Source organism: Schistocerca piceifrons, chromosome 3 (assembly GCF_021461385.2).
Source record: "Schistocerca piceifrons isolate TAMUIC-IGC-003096 chromosome 3, iqSchPice1.1, whole genome shotgun sequence".
Lineage (NCBI taxonomy): Eukaryota > Metazoa > Arthropoda > Insecta > Orthoptera > Acrididae > Schistocerca > Schistocerca piceifrons.
The window spans coordinates 457883672-457905214 of NC_060140.1; the positions used below are offsets into that span (position 1 = coordinate 457883672).

A 21543-nucleotide genomic window follows, 5' to 3' on the forward strand; every position below is an offset into this window, starting at 1 on the left:
TAGCTTACACGATGCACAGAGGATTGTTTCATCATTCTGTAACAAAAGGTTGTTACAAATAAGCAGCCAATCGTCTCATTGAATCACTGTTTGTCGTTTAATAAATTCCTGTACTAAGTAACATCATTTACTTTTGTCATTATAAAAATAAAAGAGTGCGAAGAAATTCTTATTCTAAAGTTCAGTTAGGCGATAATGTTGATGATGGTGGTATGCGGTGGTGAGGGGGAGGGGGGGGGAGAAGGGAGATCGGGAGATCGAAGCTAATATCTGATGGGTCGGAACCACTGTGCTAAACTGAAAATTTTAATTCACGTTATGCTACTTTCTTTCTGCAGGCCGAGGACGTGCTGGTGACGGTCCAAAAAGGAAGCCTGCTGGGAAGTACGGCCACGAGCGTCTACAACACGTCCTACACGGCCTTTCTGGGAATCACGTACGCCGAGCCTCCTGTTGGAGAGCTGCGCTTCCAGGTGAGTTCTGCACTGACAGTCGTATCCCAGCTTGTAACCGGGGGCTGCTTGTTCTGTATGATCTCTCTGTTTAGCGAACTGCATTCACATGCTTGGTGATGTCACATTAGTCATTCAGGAGGAGAATGGGTCTAATCGCTGTTAGACTGGCCAAGATTTAGTTTTCTATGGTTTTCATACTTTAGGTGAATGACACGTTGGTTCTTTCATCGATGGCACATACTGTTCTATCCTTGTCAAGTAGCTTTAGTCTGCCATATCAATGTCGATATAATGTTCCGTTTCATACTGAATTCATGAGATGTTGTAACTTTTTCTGCCTAAAACGCTTATGATAAACGGACAAATAAAGTTCGCAGACAGGAATACCGCCCCGACAAATGGAAGGAGAATGCATTTCAAGTGTACGAGGGGCGGTCGGAAAGTTTCTAGACCGAGATAGTCACCGTAATGTCTCGCACAAACAACACCACCTAGTTTTATGGTGGCCTTTTGTGGGTATGCACGTCAAATTTAGCGGCTCCAGCTTCGTTAGTTTTGCCGCTAGGATGCGTTTTATATTGTAGTGTAAGCAAAATGGCGAATATTGAGTATCTTTATTTGAAGAGAAAGACCCCCAAGAAAACTGCGAAGGACATACGGAATAAACTTAAGGACAGTGCTTCGTCTTATCCAACAATGAAGAGTAGAAGATGAGCCAAGGAGCTGAATGGCTGTCAGCATTGCCACTGATGAAACAGTGACCGCATTCACAATACGATTTCACAGGTCTGTCGAACAACGTTGTAGAACATTGAAACCACATTTGGAATCTCCCATGGGCATGCCCATGACATTGTTGTGGATATTTTGGAAATGCGGAAAATTTCATCTCGGTGGGTCCCGAAAGATTTGAATGCAGATCAGAGATGGGAACGTGGGCAGCGTTGTGAAGAAATCGTCCGCCAATTTCAAGCGCATGAAGACGGCTTTTTTGCAAGGTATGTGAGATGGATGAAACCTGGGCTCCCCACTTTTATCCTGAGACAAAACAACGGTCACAATAATGGAAATATCCTTCATCCCCTACCCCCCCCCCCCCCAAAAAAAAAAAAAATCCGGGTGTAAAAATCAGCCGGTAAGGTGACGGCATCGGTCTTCTTGGATGCAGAAGGGGTAATTATGGTGGATTATTTGCAAAACAGCGTAACTATCAATGCATCATACTACTGCACCTCCCTGCGTCGTTTAAAAGAAGAAAGAAAGAAAAAAAGGCACGGAAAATTGGCGCGCGGAGTTCTTTTGCGTCAGGACAACGAACCGGCGCACAAACCCCTCGCAACACTGGAAGCTCTGCGTGACTGCGGGTTTGAATTGCTACGTCATCCGTCACATTCTCCAGATTTGACTCCAACACATTTTTTCTTCTCCCAAACCTAAAAAAAGATCTCAAAGGACGACGATTTGCCAATGATGATGCAGTGATTGATGGTGTGAATGCTTGGTTGGACTCGAAATCGAAGGCCTTTTACTTGAATGGTTTGCAGAAGTTATCCTGCAGAAAGTGTCATCACTTCTGTCTCTAAGCTGGTCGTAGGTTGTGTACCACAAATGAACAGCATAGAGACAGAAGTGATGACACTTTCTGCAGGACCTGACCATCATTTTGCAGGACAATGGTCAGTGCAAGCTGTTACTGATTTGTTTGACTGATGGGGCTTCTAAGTGCTATACCACCTACTGCACTCCCCTCGTAAGTTCAACTCGATTTCTAAACTGAAGGAAACACTCTACGGCATTCGCTTCAGAACTGCTAAAAATTAGTCAGGCAATATACAGAGCCCAGCTCGAACTGTCAACACAGCTGGCACTGCTAAGAGTATCCTTCGACTTCCAGATTACTGGTAACGGTTTATGCAAAATGCTAGTGTCTTCTTTGAAGGTCAGTAAAACTTTAAAACATGTATCTATTTTGTACGAGCTGTGAATAAATAGTTGCCACTATTAAGGTTCCAACCCTCGTATATGTTGTTGGGACGACTTTAACGGATGCAGCACTACTGCGCTGCGCGAAATAACGAGAAACTATTACGTCATACTTCTGTACTACATGCGGTTCTATGCGAAGAATGTCATGATGTCTTCTTCCTACCTAAAATATTCCGAGGGGATGGTTAAAAAAGAACAGCGGGACAAAAATCAGATGAAAAGAGAGTGTTAATTAGAGTGACCACGGGGAAATATTAAACGCTAAAGTAATGTGACAGTTATTAGTATTGGTTAATATAATGGTTGGGGTGGGAACAATAAGGAAGTGAGGATTTACAAATAAAGCGTTATTTGCAGCAAGTGAATCGGACCAGTACTGATTATGATTAACAAGGGATACAGAATGTATACAAAGAAGGAGGACGCCGTGAGTGGAACCAGGTATGTTTGGTGCAAGGGAGAGCGTCAAGGAAATGAAGAGAACCTGTTTGACAAACGCTCGAAGATTGCTACCAATTTACGCGTGAAAGCCTAGATACAAAGTTTCAAAAAAAAAAAAAAAAAAAAAAAAAAACAGTATCGAGAGAAGAATCCTGAAATATAGTTCAAACTCCTACTCATCGCTGTCTCAGGAACTACAAAGACTAAATTAATAACAACAGGCATGTAAGCAGTTTTTGTTCCGGCTCTCCATACTCGATTGTAGCAAGAACCAAGCATGTGGTAAGTGCTTAGTACCCTTGCTATTTTGTCGAAGAATGGAAGGTAAATTTATTGTAGATTCGAAAAGGACGATCTCGATTTTCGGGACAGCACCACCGGTAATATTAGTCGCAATTAGGAAAAATGAATTCGTTGATTTGAGGAAGGCGTTTGGTCGTATGGAGTGGAACAGAATGTTTTCTAGTCTTAGTCAAGATGGTATAGGCTACAGGCATAAAAAGATGATCCATTTTCTTCAGGGCGCCCGCATAGACGGAGGAGGTGAAAATCTGGACAAAAGTAAGACAAGGTGTCCCATTGTCACTGCAGTAATCTAAGTCATCTATTGGAGAGAGATTAAGAATTGAAACTTATCCTAAAGTTGGAATTATTCGTCACGAATAGAAACTGTATCACAGTATCTGCTAACGCAGTGCAGCAAGAGGATATGCAAGCCGTAAATCGATTGCAAATAAAGTAAACAGTAAATAAAACAGAGTAGCAAATTATCATGAATCTAGAGTTTGTTCTCCGTAATAACGAAGCCCTCAAAATATAGCTTCACGAAAGCAACAGTGAAACGCTCTGCACATTCATTCTTCTAAATGGTTTACTATTTTCCAGCCACGATTTCCGCAAACGGTTGCTCCACTGAAAGAAGTAGTACCCACAACGTTCAGATAATACTGATGATCTCTTGACAGGATCCGCAGCCAGCTGGTAGCTGGGAGGGTGTGCGCAACGCCACCTCATACGGCAGCGACTGCGTGCAGAACACGGGTGACGGCTCCGAGGACTGCCTCTACCTGAACGTGTTCGTGCCGGGCATACCAGAGGAGGGTGCAGGGCTGCCCGTGCTCTTCTGGGTGCACGGTGGAGGGTTCGTCTACGGCAGCGGCTCAGACCAGGAGCATGGGCCCGACTTCCTTGTCTCCTACGGTGTCATACTCGTCACCATCAACTACCGCCTGGGGCCACTCGGTACGATCAACGGTTCCTAAGACATGAGTATGTTTCACAGATTACACTCAGCCTTTAGCTTCTACTCCTTTACGTGTCATATTGCAAAATCCATTGTTTTGCACGCCTACGCTATCTGATCAGAAGTATTCGGGCATTCCTGTGTAATGTGTAGTTGACCACAACATGTCACAAAAGGTCGACCCGACAGCATCAAATTTGGTAGGATGTTTTGTAATGTCAGTAGAGAAGCAATCAGAGGTAAATAGACGTGTCAGAAGAGCTCAGTGAATTCGAACGTGAACTAGTCATTGGATGTCATCTGAGTAACAAATCGCCCAGGTACATTTTAACCATTCTAAAGATTCCCAAGTTGACTGTTGGTGAAGCGACTGTGAAGAGGAAACGCGAAGGAATAACCACAGCCAAACCAAGACTAGACAGACCTAATGTTTAGAATGTCGGGCATTTAGGAGGGTGGTTGTAAAAAATTGCGTGGAATCATCGGAAGAAATCACTCACGAGATCCAGCAGTGCTACTAGCAGCAGACCCGCTAGCACAATGACTGTGTTTAGGGAGCTAAAAAAAGTGGGGTAAAATGGTGGAGCATCTCCTATTAAGCTACGCATGTCTGTGTGCGATGTCTGGGGCGGTGTAAAGGGTGACGCTACTGGACTTTGGATAACCGGCAACGAGTGATTTGGAGTGATGAATCATGGTATACCTGTGAGAATCCGATGGATGGGTTTGGTTTTGACGAAATGTCTGGAGAACGTTACTTGCCATCATGTGTAGCGGTAACAGTGAAGTGTGGGAAAGGGGGTGCTGTGGTGTGGAGGAAGGACAGAAAAATTCAGAGACAATAATTGTATCAGCACGACACTTACCCTATGATGAGGCAACATCTTTGGGGCAATAGTTTGTGGACGATAACATTCCTGAGATGGAGTGGACTTCCTTGAGTCTAGGTCTGAGCTCAATGGAACACCTTTGGGATGAGTTAGAATGTGGACTTCGTTCCAGACACCAGTGTTCGACATTACCGCCTTCTCTGCTTTCCGTTCTTGGGGAAGAATGTGCTGCCATTCCTCCGCAGATATTTAAGCACCTCCTTGAAAGTCTCTCCAGCCGAGCTGAAGTTTTCATAAAGGCTGAGGGTGGACACACCTCGTCCACTAATAGGGTGTCCCGATACCTTTGCTCATATAATGCATGTACCTTTCCACAAATGTCATGCTCACTCTGATCGGTCAGAATCGAAGTTACTGAACTAATTTTGTCGGCAATTTGTGGTGAACAAATTGAACAGGTATAATACTAAGAAGAGGTATGAAATGAAACGGATGCATAAAGACAGAGTGAGGGAAGGTGAATGGATAACTTAAATTTGTTAGAAGGGCTTTGTGGATGTTAAACTGCAAAAGAAATCGCATACAAGTGCTGCCAATGACACTGTATAATTTCAGAATTTGGTGTCCTTATCAAGTGGACGTGACAAAAGATATCGAAAAAATTCAGGGACGCATTGATAAGACTGGAACAGATCGACATACCCCATACCATAGTTAACAGAGATGCATGAGGAACTTAAATGGGAATCTTTGGAAGAAAGGTGACTCGCAAGATTTAGGACTCCAGTATTTGAGGAAGGCTGTGCAATCATTTTGCTGCCACCATAGCATATCCCGCGTAGAGAACATTAGAATAACATAAAGAGAGTTAGCAGGGCGTATGCAAGAGGACTTCTGTGAAGGATGGAAAGCAGGCGCACGATACTGGAGAAAGTTAAGTAGTAAGAGTGGATTCTGAGCCTTTACTGGGACGTGCCCACATCGCCAATGTCGTAACGTGGAAGTTACGGCAGTTCAAGTGGTAGGCACTCGAGCACCCGTCCTAAAGTCCTGATGTTTTCCCATGCAGTTATCACGCTTTCGGTTCCTTAAAAAAAGGCCTTGAAGGGTCGAAGATTCCTGTCAGACGAAGATGTGGAGCAGGGAGTTAAGGAATGGTGATTCGGTGGGGTGATTGCCTCAATGCCCATGCCGATTTTGCCTGACTGGCGTACCGATTCTGGTTTTTACAGCCTACGAACGGAATGTTTTTGAACGCCGCTTATATAAAGTCCAGAGTAAGTCAAGATCCGACATTACTTGCATATTACAAAACTACTGTAGTATTTTAAGGAATGTCATTAAAATGTTCAGAAGTATGCACGTCCTGGCAATAATAGGTAATGCAGATTATAAAAATAAAACTACATGGTTTATTGTCAAACAGGAGACACGAGAGACGAACAGTCAGACAATGTACAAGATTCCATAACAGTTAAACTAAATGACAAGTTGCGAGAACTTCCAACAATTATTTACTGGATTTAGAGAAAAATAAGATTAAATGGTTCAGCTGAAGAATTAAGAGAATGTATTACAGATGTCATTTCAGAAAACGTGAAGCAACTAGAAACTACTCCAACATTCTTCGCTGAAATTAATAGAACTATAAAAATTCTAAAAAAAACAAAAGCTCAGGTGGTGTTAATGGAATATCAGACAGAATTCTGGGAAGTTGTTCCAACTTAATTAGTAATGCCCTTAGTGATACATGTAATGCCTCACTGACACAGGAAATTTTTCCCGACAGGTTAAAATATGCAGTTTTTAAACCTTTACACAAGAACAGTGATAAGACAGACTTAAACAACTACTGCCCAGTTTCCTTACTGACATCTTTTTCCAAAATATTCGAAAAAGTAATCTACTCAAGATTTATCAGACACGTAGGGAGGAATAGTTTATGTAGCATATCACAGTTTGGATTCCAGAAGGATTGCTCGACTGAGACTGCAATTTACATATTAACTCATCAAACAGGACTAGCCTTAAATAATAAAATATCGCCAGTTGGTATTTTTTGTTATTTTTCCAAGGCATTTGATTGTGTAGATCATGTTACTCTGTTAGAAAAACGCAAGTTTTTGGGAATTGTCAGTTTTATGCACATCTTTTTGTCTCATACTTAACAAACAGAATTCAAAACGTTGTACTGAATTATTCAAACAGTATTGGAAGGAGAGAAAATTTTAGTGACTGGTGAGAAATCACAATGGGAGTCCTACAGGGTTCAATTTTGGGTCCATTCCTTTCCTTATGCAGAGTCCCCCACAAAAATGATTACACACTTTAAGGAACGAAAAGTATTACTTACGTGTTTATTAACAGAACGACGAGCGGTCGCCGCAACTACGTCAGTCAATGTTACAGTGAAGATCGCTGCACATGTCCCTGTAATCTCCTGGCGAAGTTCCTCCAGCGTCCGTCGCTTTCGTCGATAGACGTTATCTCTCACAGTTCCCCACAAGTAGAAGTCCACAGGTGTTAGATCTGGCTACCAAGGAGGGAACTCAATAGGCCCTCTTTGTCCAATCCAATGCCCCAGAAAATTGTTATCCAGGAAAGCTCGTACTGGTAGGTGGTAATGTGGTGGCGCTCCGTCATGTTGGTAGAAGACTTCTTCATCAGCTCCATAAAGCGCACATATACCTGGCGAAATATATGTGCGTAACATTTCCAGGTACACTTCTCCAGTGACAGCAGCATCAAAGAAAAAGGGTCCTACTAAGACACACATGAACCCCTAGTAGATTGACCGCATCATCCACGTGAACATGCGGATTTTCCGGTGCCCAGTTCACACTGCTATGCCGATTCACGGTTTCATTACGTTTAAATTGTGCCTCCTCACTCCACACTACCTTCGTCATAAACTGTTCGTCATCATTTACCATTTTCTGATACCATTCGCAAAATTGCATTTGACGATCAGGATCGTCATCATTAATCGCGTGCAGTCATCGTGGAATGTAAACTTTCCACTTGAGAGCTTTCAGAATTCTTCGTACGCTTGTACTGCTAACCCCCACTTCAAGTGCACATTGCGTAGCAGACTTCTGTGGAGAATTAACAAACGTTTCCAACACGAGAGCCGACAAAGCAGGACTTGCAGCTGTACGCTGTCTTCCTGATCTTCCTTTGTGAGTATCGCAAATCGCTCCATGCAATTCAAACTTGTCAATCATGCATTTAATTGTTAGGTGGGTTGGCGATTCTGTTTCAGACTCCCGCCTCCACTGACGTTGCACTTCAACGACATTATCAAACTTTAAAAACCACAATACATTTTCGTTGTTCAAATGTTAAGCGTGCTCTAGCCATCTTGTTTTCTCAATACTGAGATGAAAGTACTAACATCTGTTGAGCCAAAGACCATACTACAACACACTCGTAACTCAAATCGAACGACAATAACGATATCTCGGTAGAGCCAGACGAAGAGTGTATACATTTTTTTGGTGGACTCTGTACATTTAGTGAGCTTCTACTTACCATTCAACAAGCAGAAGTGATACTTTTTGCAAACTATACTACTGTCATAATAAATCTCATTAGAGAGAGAACAGCTTAAAAGATTGTAAATGATATTTTCCAAAGAATTTTGACGTGATTTTCAGAAAATGGATTCTCTCTTAAGTACAAAAAAGCACACGCACAATGTATTCAGTTCTGTACAATAAACAGAGCCACACCAACAGCTGATGTAACACATGGGCAAGAGTAGGTAAATAGGGTAGAATGCTCCAAAATTTTAGGTGTTTGTATTGATGAAAACTTGAACTGGAAAAAGCGTACTACAGAGCTTCTCAAACAATTAAGTTCAGCTTATTGCGTTCGTCACATAATTGTTGACCTTGGGAACAAACGAGTTAACATCCTGACATATTTTCTATATTTACATTCAGTAATGTGCTATAGATTAATTTTCTGGGGTAAGTCGTCACTTAGAAAACAGTATTTATTGCACAAAAGTGAGCAATAAGAATCATGTATAGTGTTAACCCACAGACGTCATGCTGATACGTCTTCAAGTAGTTGGGCATTTTAACTGCGCCATTACAACAGAAATATATTCGCTAGTGAAATTCGTCGCGAATAATCCATCGAAATTTGAGAAGAACAGTGATCTTCATATCTAAAACACAAGAGGGAAAAATGTCCTTTATTACTCCTTATTAAAGGTGTCAGTGGCTCAGAAATGATTTCAATACGCAACAACAAAAACCTTTGATCACTTGCCCAGTAACATAAAATGTCTGGCAAGCAACAAAGCAAATTTGAAATTTAACTTAAAATCCTTTCTCCTGGCCAACTCCTTCTATTCCATTGACGAATTTCTACTTAAAAACCGGAGGCCAGTAAAAAACCGTGGTTTTCAAATGTAGTTGCTTGAATGGGACTAAAATAATAATATGCTCGTTGTGTTCATTAATGTTAACACTAATCATGTATACGTATCGAGTAAACTGAGTCGTTCCACATCATTTCGATGAAATAATCATTCAAATGATCTATGGGACACGAAAGTAACTAACTAATTAAACAACTACGTATGCTTTCGCGTCAAAGACACATGCGCAACTTTCTTATAATAGAGGCCTACATACGTAACTGTCGAAGCAACGTGGCAGCACCATGTACCTTCATGGATGCAAAAACCTCCCATTATGTCACCATAATGTAAGCTTTCCCTTGTTTCGCTAAATAATCTCACCAAATGCCAAAAACTGTATCATTAAAATAACAGAAATCTTTTCTTTTTTCTTTTTTTTAGAATCACTGTCCAGTTGCTCCAGTGCTCCGCCTATAATTTCGTCAGCATCGATGGGACCATATTCATTAACTTTTTTTCCTCTTTCTGTCAACTATACCTATTATGTTTCATTTAGAAATGAGCTCACTATGAAGGTGTGTGGATGGAAGGAAGTAATGCCTTCACTCTTGGAACAGCTCTTTTTACCCTGCAGAACAGCCTCTATCAGTGGAGTGTGGACGAGTAACAGTGCCAAATTTCACTGCAGGCTTCCTGAGCACAGGAGATGAGGTCATTCCCGGCAACGCAGGTGTCAAGGATCAGCACCTGGCGCTGACCTGGGTGAAGCAGAACATCGCCAGCTTCGGTGGCGACCCAGACCTCGTCACCCTACAGGGGCAGAGTGCGGGAGGCAGGGCCGTCTCATTACATCTCGTCTCGCCTCTTTCCTCAGGTTAGTTCGTAATGTCATTTAGGAGAAATTAATATCGATCTGGTGACTTCCGTAAATGAAAAAAGGCTATTATCATTGGATTAGATATTTTCCAGGTCTACCTTTTAATCGCAAAGAACGTACGGCGAATAGTATTTCAAATGTCAAGATATATGGCGTGAACGCCGGCCGTGGTGGCTAAGCGGTTCTAGGCGCTTCAATCCGGAACCGCGCGACTGCTACGATTGCAGGTTCTAATCCTGCCTCGGGTATGGATGTTTGTGATGTCTTTAGGTTAGTTAGGTTTAAGTTGTTCTAAGTTCTAGGGGACTGATGACCTCAGATGTTAAGTCCCATAGTACTCAGAGCCATTTGAACCATTTGAACCATGGCGTGAACGCAAAGAACGTACGAGGAAAAGTATTTCAAATGTCAAGATATACGGCGTGAATCAGCTAAGCTGTTAACCTCAGATATTTCCTGAACCATTTAAGATATCGTAATTCTGTATTCGCCCAAATAAAATTTGAAACGGTTCTCACTGAAAGATGTATAGTTTCTTTTCGTGTCTATATAAAGTACAGAGATATCGGTGTCAACTTAGCTTTCTCAGGTGGCAGTAACTGTTGCTTCTGGTATATACCTCTAAAAGAGGCAAATTAAACGACATTTCAGCGCTTCACTTTTTAAAATCCGTGTAGTAGATTCTGCAAACTGCGATATTTAGAATTTAGGATTTACCTACCTATTTTGAGCATGAAAATGACTGCTATTGTATGCCGAAGTTCGTGTTGTTATTACTATTGCAGGGTATTCAGAATAAAACTGAAAAATTTTTCAGTCTGTTATGCTGGGAAATAATTGTTAAGAAAAAATTCGACACATTTTGCCGTTTCCAACTTAACTGACATTGAAGTCAGTCATACCTTTGCGTGCACAAATTCAAGTGACCCACCAATGACGGTGTCGCCAAGTGCGGTCCTCGTTTGGTTTTCTATAACCGACCAAGAGAGCCATATAAAAACTGGAGAGGAGACAGTAGAAAGGATCGGAACACCTGACAGTAATCGTATCTAGCGAGCAGCATGAATTTACTCGTACAACGGTCTAGTTGGCTAACTTCAATTATAATTAACTCGGAAACAGCGAATGTATCGAATTTTGTTCTTAACACTTATTTGTCAGCCCAGCCTATCCTGTAGCATTCTTACAAGCTGTGTACCCACCAGGCTGGTGGGGCTCTCCAACTTCACGCAGCTGAAAGAGTCTACAAAAGCGGAACAATGGAGGAAAGTTTAATTTAAAACTGGTACTAATCACACTTAATTACATGCGGTTCGACCGACTCACCATCTGGAAATCTAAGGGCGTGGCATCTACGTCAAAAATTGGATGGATTTGTAAAGTGGAGAATAGAGGAAGGGATAAAGACTAATGTTGCGTGATGACTTTAATGTGAAGATACACAGTGAAATTACAAAATTACATAAGCAATAGCTACAAAAAGGAAATAAAAAAGGATGTGATTGTAAACGCTTCCTCAAAACTCCATTTAGGTCACCAACAGTTTGAAAAGCGCAGCGTCTACTGCAATACACGTTTGCAACGTCCTGTGTCTGCAGTGCTTGAGGCTATTGTCTGCGGTAATTGTCTCGCAGAAGTGGTGTATAGAGGTTGGCGTCAGGCAAGAAATGTTCACTGTGCAATAAGATGCTTAAAGACCAAAGCACCAGACCACGAGGGTTCCTCAGTAGAAGAAGGTACGAAAATGAATATATCATAAAGTTACAATAAACACTGGAATTTTAAATAAGTATCTGACTCCCGCGATTAAACTGGCAATAGGATGGCATGGCCCCAGAAGGCAAACTCACTGCCTTATCTCTGTCTCTTCATTCTTTCCCTGGCTGCCTCAACGTCCTCTTTATCTCTCTCTGTCAGAGGGACTGAATCTTCTGCCAGAATGCATCTCCTGGTTGCTCACAGACTCTCCGACTGTTACGATATATCAGCGGTGTCACTGGCGCTTCAGTCTGCAGTTCCATCCAATGGCTGACCGACATTTCGAGACCACGCCTCTGAGTCTTTGTGCAGGGTAAAAATTTCTCATCTTGTTGCGGCCGGTATGTGATTCAGGAACTCTCGTGTTCTTCTCACTTGTTCACGTTGTGAGAGCTCCCGCCACTGGCTGCCATTTCCCCAGCGAATTGTTCAAGTGTTTGGGTGATCTTTTCGCGGTGTCCAGGAAACAACTACACAACAATAAAACCGCATGTTTGTTACGGGAAAGCCTGCGCTTCGTCAGTGTCTGCGAATTATCAGCATCCCTCTTGGTGCCCGTCGCACTTTACACAGGGTAGCACTTACCGAGTAAGGGAAACATTTCAGAATCCGACTACATGCAGCCTATATTTCATTCACATCTCTTCACGCTTCTTGCATTTCATCAAACTTCATGCAGGGCATTACTTCTCAAGCAAGCCAGATACTTCAATACTGTCTCGCTTCTGAGAATCTCATGCACCGTTTGCGACCTACGCATTCGTCTTGTCCTCGGTGCCCAACGACGAATGATTACAGCAGAACTGAGACAGTGCTGATCAGCTTTTGGTGCCAAGGAAATATAACGTAACGTAAACGAAAAATCAACAGCGACATGGCAATAAATGAAATGCTGTTTCAATAAATTTCTTTTGCCTGTATTATTGTACCATGATGTATTAAAACTACTGATGTTTCAACTGCTGTCATAAGCATCCTTCACCAGGACGATTACTTGCGTGTGGGGTTACAGCTTTATACAGGGTATTTCAAAGTCTTTGCATCAGACATCTAGTGGTGATCGATAGAACAAGACTTTTGATAGATACAAAATGCTCGTTGACGCTAGGTGCCTTTTATTATTGGTTATGCCCCTGAAAGGCGACAGGGTGTAGACACTCTGCTGTGCGCGTATTCATTGTGTGTTGTCTGTAATATAGTCATCTGCTCCAAGTGAAGGGGGTCAGGTCAAGCAAAATTAGAGTTTCTGATTCGTTTCTAAATTATTTTTATCCGCTTACAGACGCTCATTCCTAAGGGTTTTTGTTGAAAGTCACTCCATCAAACTCCTGGTGTCGGTAGTATCCAGATGCAGCACACCTGGTTATCAGATCACGCTAGACTGGTGAAGTCTAACAGCTAACGTTGAGCGAACATTTTGTCTCTAATAAAAGTTGTTCACCATGAAGTCTAACGCAAAGACTTTGAAAAACCATGTATATGTTATAGTGGGAGCGGTTGGTTAGAGAGATAAACCTTTCGTAGTGCATGAATACGATCATCAAAATGATCAGCGAAAGCTTATCATAAATTGAAAAAAGAAACACTTCCACTGGCGAAGGTTTATCATCACTGGCAACTGTTAGTAGCTGTGAACAGTAGCAGATTATTAACGTTGCATCCAACAGTGGTACCAGGCATCATCATGAATGTAAATGTCGTCAGTTGGCTATTGTTGTGTTTTACTGCAGTGCGGCTATGGTTGACAGCAGTACAGCTATGGTTGAATCAGTAAAGTTCTACGAATGTCTTAGAGTGGAACGGGGAAACTCCAGTTATAATTGTGTCTTCGAGGACAGAGGGAAGTAGGAGTCACTTATCAGAAAGGTAAAATCACTAAAATCTGGACCTAATAGGAACGGCCATGGCTACAAGTTTTTGAAGAGACATGACGTGCTCCAGGCGAATGGAATATCGAAATTAATACAATGTGCTACTAAAGAAGTCAGGACTAAGTAATATGTTTACGATGAAGAACTGTACGACATTCTACATGATACTCATATAATGACTGGCCACAGTGGATGTGACCAAAATATAAAATGATTAAAGTCAAAGTACTGTTATATTAAATTTATGTTAGCTTATATGAGCCTTGTTTACAAAAAACATAAAGGTAAGAATAAAGGGATAGTAGTGAATCCCATGCTGTTCAGAGAGTTAAAATTCAAATTTCAAGTCGATTTCATAGACTTCGAATCGCAACCAGATGGGGACTACGTATTCGTAACGGTTTTTCATGACCGGCTCATTCGTTGTTCTCAGGCCACTGAAGTCCAAAACAACTGAGGAAGTATGTGACAGCATTACTGACATTTTTACAATGTTAGGCGCTCCCACAGTGTTGCAGTCAGACACTGGTCGAGAGTTCGTTAGCAAAATAATGAGTAGTTTAACTGAACTAGTCCAGTTTTGAGATTGTGAGCGGTAAACCTAGACAAAGCCAGGCCGCTGGCAGCGTAGAACGAGCAAATCAAGGCATAGAAAATGTGCTAAGCACATGGATGCAGAAACGTAACAACCCGGAATGGAACCATGCACTAAGGTTTGTGAAGTTAATAAAGAGCTGTGCTGCACGTTTTGGAATAAGAAGGTCCCCGTACGAAACGATGTTTGGATGCCCTCCTAAACGATGTTTGTCTTAATCAAGTGTACCTCCTGAAGCACTGGCGAACGTTCACTCTGAGGACGACCTCGAAAATATAATAAAATCAGATGAGGGGTGGAGGTCAGAAAGGGACTGAAACGTTGAAGGACAATAACCATAGCAAGTCCCTAGTGCAAAAGGATAACATACCAACAGGAACAGAAATTGAGATCAGAGAGGAAGACTGATTCCAGACAATAATATATACTGCCTAACTGGTTTAGATGGGTCATCTCGCGCTCTTACAAACACAGAACTTTTGCCTACAAGTGCTTAGAAGAACGAACACAAAGAATGCAACAGTGCTTAGGTCGTCGTTTGCTACCAGTGGAAAAGGGATGTACAGTGCGAGTTCCAGTTCCCGACTTCGACCAAAGAAGAGGAGATACAAGGTAGATCTTGGGTGTCGTTCTGGAGACAACGGCTGATGGTTTCTACCTAACATGGACGAGAGATAATGAGTTGAACCAGCTTTACGCAAGCTAGCAGGTTGTTTTCAAATATTTTGGGAAGGGAGGATACGATATGCGATTATGACTACGACTGCGACAACATTTTGTTTCACGTCCTGCTTCAGTACTGGCCCTCTCAGAATAATCTCAGAGGAGGAAGTTCCAGCAAAGAAAACTGAAGACAATTGCGACGTCTCAGCCGACGGGAAGCGGCCAGAGATTCTTCAGATGCCACCTTTACCACAAATGTCAGACTCTGAGAAGATTTTGCAAAACAAAAATGTGTTGTGTAGCTCTAAGTGCTATGGTGGACGTCAGTGCTGCAATAAGTGGATTTTCTATAATATGACAATTTTCAAACTGCAGCTCATAAAATGCAACTTTCGAAATATGACTGTCCTTTGTTATTGCAACCATGGTTCACATTCCGTAACTCTTAGTAATGAAGGCTTATCTTTACAAGCCATGGTGCACTATCCCCAGTGAATGTATATTGTTTGGCAAAACTGGAATTAATAATCCACTTTCACTAAACAGGTCAGTGAAGGTGCACAATTGCCAGTGATGGTATACTTTCCCTCAAAGTTTCACTTCCAGTATAACATATATATTATTGGGTGCCTACCCCCCCCCCCCCCCCCCCCCCCCAGTGTCCGCAGCTCGTGGTTTCGCGGTAGCGTTCTCGCTTCCCCAGCATGGGGTCCCGGGTTCGGTTCCCGGCGGGGTCAGGGATTTTCACCTGCCTCGAGATGACTGGGTGTTGTTGTGTCGTCTTCATCATCATCATTCATACCCATTACGGTCGGAGGAGGCAATAGCAAACCACCTACGCTAGGAGCAAGTACTACTTGTGACTGAGGGGGCCGCTCATGGCAGAGGGCATGTGTCACATTTCTGTGGTGCCAGCTGGGTCAGTCAGTAGATCAGATTCTACTAGGCATTACCTGTATCTCAACAGGTATGGGAAGGGGAGGCTGGCAAAGCTTATAGGTGACAGTGTAGTGGGTGGTGGTGGGATCGCTCATGGAAAAATTCCTGTAGTAGTTGGTGTTAGAACTGCACCTTTTTTTAGATAGAAGTCTGCTGATAGGAATACCTCATTAAAGGAAGTCCCTCCAACTAAGGGCTCACATTCTGAGGACGTCATGTTTCCAAGTAGAGTAGAAATTATCATATTTCATCAAAATATAAGAGTAATTGGGATAAAATTAGTGAACTGCTCATAGATGTTGACTCTGAAATTATTGGTAAGTCGGAAAACCACTTAAATAATTTGACAATTCAGAGGCTTCCTTCACCAAGATACGGATTACCTGGCTGTTTTTCAAGGAGTTCCTTGTGGGATGGTGGGATGGCTATGAACGTAAAAAAAAACAAAGAAAAACAAAAAAAAAAACAGTAATACGTTTGAGTCCATAGATGTATCACGGCACTGCACTGAACATATATTTGAATGTTGTGCAGGGGCAGTTGAATTTAGTGAAACTAAACTTCTAATTGTTGTTGTTTATAGGTCCCCTAACTCTGGTTTCAGAGCATTTCTGCTCAAGCTAGAGAGGGTTCTTGATTCACTTTATAGGAAGTACCAGAAATTAGTTATATATGGTGGCTTCAATATAAATTTTGTATACGATGGTGCAATAAAAAGGATGTTGGTAGATCTCATAAATTCATTTGACCTGATTCAGATTGTGTTTTTTCCAACTAGGGTGCAGAGGAAGAGTAGCACAGCCATAGACAATATTTTTATTCATTCCTCATTACTAAACGGGAATTCTGTTAGTAAAAGGGTGAATGGTCTTTCAGACCATGATGGACAAATTTTAACGCTAAAAGGTTCAAACAAATGTCACATGTAATTACGAACTATGTAAGAAAGGTAATCCAACAGCAATAGAAAGTTTTTTAAACCTTGTCAAGGAACAAGAGTGGCAGCATGTTTATAGTGCCGATAACATAGATGATAAATATAATGGCTTTCCTTAACAAATTTCTCATGCTCTTTGAGAGTTGCTTTCCATTAGAACGTTCTAAACGGGTTACTAGCAATAAAAGGCAGCCTGGGTGGCTGACTAGTGGGATAAAGGAGATCATGTAGAAAAAAGTGGGAATTATATCAAAATCTTAGAAGTGGTCACAATCAAGCGACAGTAGGCCATTACAAGCAGTACATTAAGGTGCTTAAAAATATTATTAGGAAGGCAAAGAGTATGAGGTACGCAAATAGAATAGCTAATTCACAGGATAAAATTAAAACCATATGGTCCGCAGCACAAGGTCGACAATATAAAGCCAGTTTGTAGTAAAAAATTTCTGTTACTGATAAATCCGAGTATGTACAGTATTTAACAATATTTTCTGAGAATTGCTAGTGTATTAAATAAAAATTTAGTTTCTGCAGGGAATCATATAACTTTCTTGGCAAATGCCTTTCCGAGATTGATGGATGAAATACTCCTCTGTGATACACACAAGGGGGAGATTGAGTCAATAATGAAATCACTGAAGACTAAGGACTCTCATGGTTATGACTGAGTACCTAGCAGAATATTAAAGTACTGTGCTGCACCTGTTAGCCCTGTATTTAGCCATATTTGTAATTTTTCCTTTAGGAATGGTCAGTTTCCTGAACGATTAAAGAACTCAGTAGTAAAGCCGCCTTATAAAAAGGGAGAAAGGGATAATGTAGATAATTTTAGACCTATTTCTATGCCATTAGTGTTAGCTAAAATTATTGAAAAGGCTGTGTATGTAAGGATAATTGATCATTTTATATCACACGATTTGCTATCAAATGTACAGTTCGGCTTTAGAAGTCGCTTAACAACTGAAAATGCTATATTCTCTTCTCTCTGTGAGGTACTGGATGGGTTAAACAAAAGGTTTCGAACGACAGGCCTATTTTTTGATTTAACTAAGGCGTTTTATTGTGTTGATCACAAAATATTGCTCCAGAAATTGGACCATTACGAAATACGGGGAGTAGCTCACATTTGGTTCAGCTCTTACTTTAGCAACAGACAGCAAAAGGTCATTATTCACATTGTTGAGAATGGCTGTGATGTGGGGTCTGAGTGGGGTACAGTCAAGTGGAGGGAGCCCAGGGATCAGTGTTGGGGCCACTCCTGTTCCTTATTTATGTAAATGATATGCCCTCTAGTATTACGAGTAACTCTAAAATCTTTCTGTTTGCTGACGACACTAGCTTGGTAGTAAGGGATGTCGTGTGCAACATTGGCCCGGTTTCAAATAGTGCAGTTCATAACATAAGTTCATGGCTTGTAGAAAATAAACTAACGCTCAGTTTTTAGAATTTCTAACAAACAGTTCAACAAAATCTGACGTTTTAGTTTCACAGAATGGACATATTATTAGTGAAACTGAACAGTTCAAATTTCTAGGTGTTCAGATAGATAGTGAACTGTCGTGGAAAGCCCACGATCAGGAACTTGTTCAAAGACTTACTGCTGCAATTTTTACTGTTCATACGGTATCTGATGTGAGTGATCGTTCGACACGAAAATTAGTTTACTTTGCTTATTTTCGTTCACTTATGTCGTATTGTATTATATTTTGGGGTAACTCTTTCCATTCTAAAATGATATTTTTGGCTCAGAAGCGGGAGATTCGGGCAATAAGTGGTATAAATTCACGAACCTCTAGTCGACTCCTATTCACGAATCTGGCTATTTGGTCGTTGGCCCCTCAATATATATATATATATATATATATATATATATATATATATATTCCTTTATGTCATTTCTTGTTAACAATATTAGCTTATTCCCAAGAATAAGCAGCTTTCACTCAGTTAATACTCAGCAGAAATCAAACCTGATTTTGTTCGGGCTACCTTAACTCTTGTGCAGAAAGGTGTGCAGTATACTGCTGCATTCATTATCAATAAGCTACCACTCGAATTCAAAAATCTTAGCAGTAATCCACGCGCTTTCAAACCGAAACTGAAGATTTTCCTCAGCCGGCCGTTGTGGCCGAGCGGTTCTAGGTGCTTTAGTCCGGAATCGCGCTGCTACTACGGTCGCAGGTTCGAATCCTGCCTCGGGCATGGATGTGTGTGCTGTCCTTTGGTTAGTTAGGTTTGTCTAGGGGACTGATGACGTTAGATTTTAAGTCTCATAGTGCCCAGAGCCATTTGTACCATATTTTGAAGTTTCCTCAAGGGTCACTCCCTCTATTCTGTCGAGGAGTTCCTTGAAAAATTTAGCTGATCCTTGTTGTGTTGTTGATTGTGTTTACTTAAATTTATGGACTGACTTTTTCGGGTTCATAAACAGTCTGTTTTTATCTGTTATTACTCTTACGTTGTAATTTCATGTACTGAGACGTTCCATGACCTTGGATATTTACTTCTCAATTTGGTCCTACGGAACTTGACGTGTAAATAAATAAATAAATAAATACACGCTCCACGGAACCTAAGCCACAACTACTACACTTACACTCTGCACTGGCCAGAGCGGCGGCTGTAGATATCCGTATGTGGGATAGGCAGCGCTACTACAATATGCTTACATTCCAGCACAGAAATGTTTTCGAATTCTGGAAGAGAATTGCGAAAAACAACAAACTATGTCCCAACAGTCCTGATGATTGGAGTGGGGTTTGCCGTCCAACGAATACAGTCATAGCTAGATGATGACTTCATGATCGTACAATGAAAATTAGACCAAACAGGAGACAATACAAGAGTCTGATCCATGTGCTAGAAAACATTTGTTGTTGATGTGGTCTTCAGTCCAAAGACTGGTTTGCTGCCGTTCTCTATGCTACCCTATCCTGTGCAAACTTTTTCATCTTAGAGTAACTAGTGCAACCTACATCCTTCTGAACGTGCTTAGTGTATTCATCTCTTGGTCTCCATCGACAATTTTTACTCTCCTCGCTGTCCTCTGATATTACATTGGTGACCCTTGATGCCTCAGAACATGTCCTACCAACCGATCCCTTCTTCTAGTCATAATCTTTAGCATTCTTCTGTAGTACCACTTTTCGAAAGCCTCTATTTTCTTCTTGTATAAACTATGTATCGTCCATGTTTCACTTTCATACATGTCTACACTCCAGGCAAATAAGGGACCGATGACCAAACAGTTTGGTCCCTTCCCCCCTCTTTTAAACCAACCAATCCATCAAATACGTTCAGGAAAGACTTCCTGACACTTAAATCTATACTCCATGTTAGCAATTTTCTTTTCTTCAGAAACGCATTCCTCGCCATTGCCAGTCTACATTTTATATCCTCTCTACTTCGATCATCATCAGTTATTTTGTTCCTCAAACAGCAAAACTCATCAACTACTTTAAGTGTCTCATTTCCTTATCTAATTTCCTCGGCAGCACCTATTTTAATTCAACTACATTCCATTATCCTTGTTTTGGTTTTGTTGATGTTCACCTTATATCCTCCTTTCAAGACACTGTCCATTTCGTTCAGCTGCTCTTCCAGGTCGTTTGCTATCTCTGACAGAATTACAATGTCGTAGGCAAACCTCAGAGTTTTTATTTCTTCTCCAAGGATTTTAATTCCTACTCCAAATTTTCTTTTGTTTCCCTTACTGCTTGTTCAGTATACAGATTGAATAATATCGGGGATAGGCTACAACCCTGTCTCACTCCTTTTCCAACCATTGCTTCCCTTTCATGCCTCTCGACACTTATAACTGCCATCTGATTTCTATACAAATTGTAAATAGCATTTCGTCCCTGTATTTGACCCCTGCCACCTTCAGAATTTGAAAGAGAATATTCCAGTCAACACTGTCAAACGCTTTCTCTAAGTCTACAAATGCTAGAAATGTAGGTTTGCCTTTCCTTAATCTATCTTCTAAGATAAGTAGTAGTGTTAGTATTGTCTCACGTGTTCCAACATTTCTACAGAATCCAGTCTGATCTACCCCGAGGTCGGCTTCTACCAGTTTTTCCATTCGTCTGTAAAGACTCGTGTTAGTATTTTGCAGCTGTGACTTATTAAACTGATAGTTCGATAATTTTCACACCTACCAACACCTGCACTATTTGAGATTGGAATTATTATATTCTTCTTGAAGTCTGAGGGTATGTCGCCTGTCACCAGATGGAGAGTTCTGTCAGGGCTGGCTCTCCCAAGGCTATCAGTAGGTCTACTGGAATGTTGTCAACTCCTGGGGCCTTGTTTCGATTCAGGTCTTTCAGTGCTCTGTCAGACTCGTCACACAGTGTCATATCTCCAGTTTCATCTTCATCTACGTCCTCTTCCATTTCTATAATACTGCCCTGCAGTACGTCGCCCTTGTATAGGCCTTCTATATACTCCTTACCCCCTTTTGCTTTCCCTTCTTTGCTTAGAACTGGTTTTCCTTCTGAGCCCTTGATATTCATACAACTGGTTCTCTTTTCTCCAAAGGACTCTTTAATTTTCCTTCAGACAGTGTCTATCTTAC

The 21543-nt window shown here is 41.4% G+C and overlaps 1 protein-coding gene across 1 annotated transcript in view; it reads left to right on the forward strand.

Annotated features, from left to right (window-relative positions):
* LOC124790103 (acetylcholinesterase-like) overlaps nucleotides 1-21543 on the forward strand; it is an 81859-nt gene that overhangs the window by 12074 nt on the left and 48242 nt on the right. Inside the window, 3 exon segments of the mRNA XM_047257673.1 lie at nucleotides 339-473; nucleotides 3848-4124; nucleotides 10016-10201. Of these exon segments, the coding sequence (XP_047113629.1) occupies nucleotides 339-473; nucleotides 3848-4124; nucleotides 10016-10201 (598 nt within the window).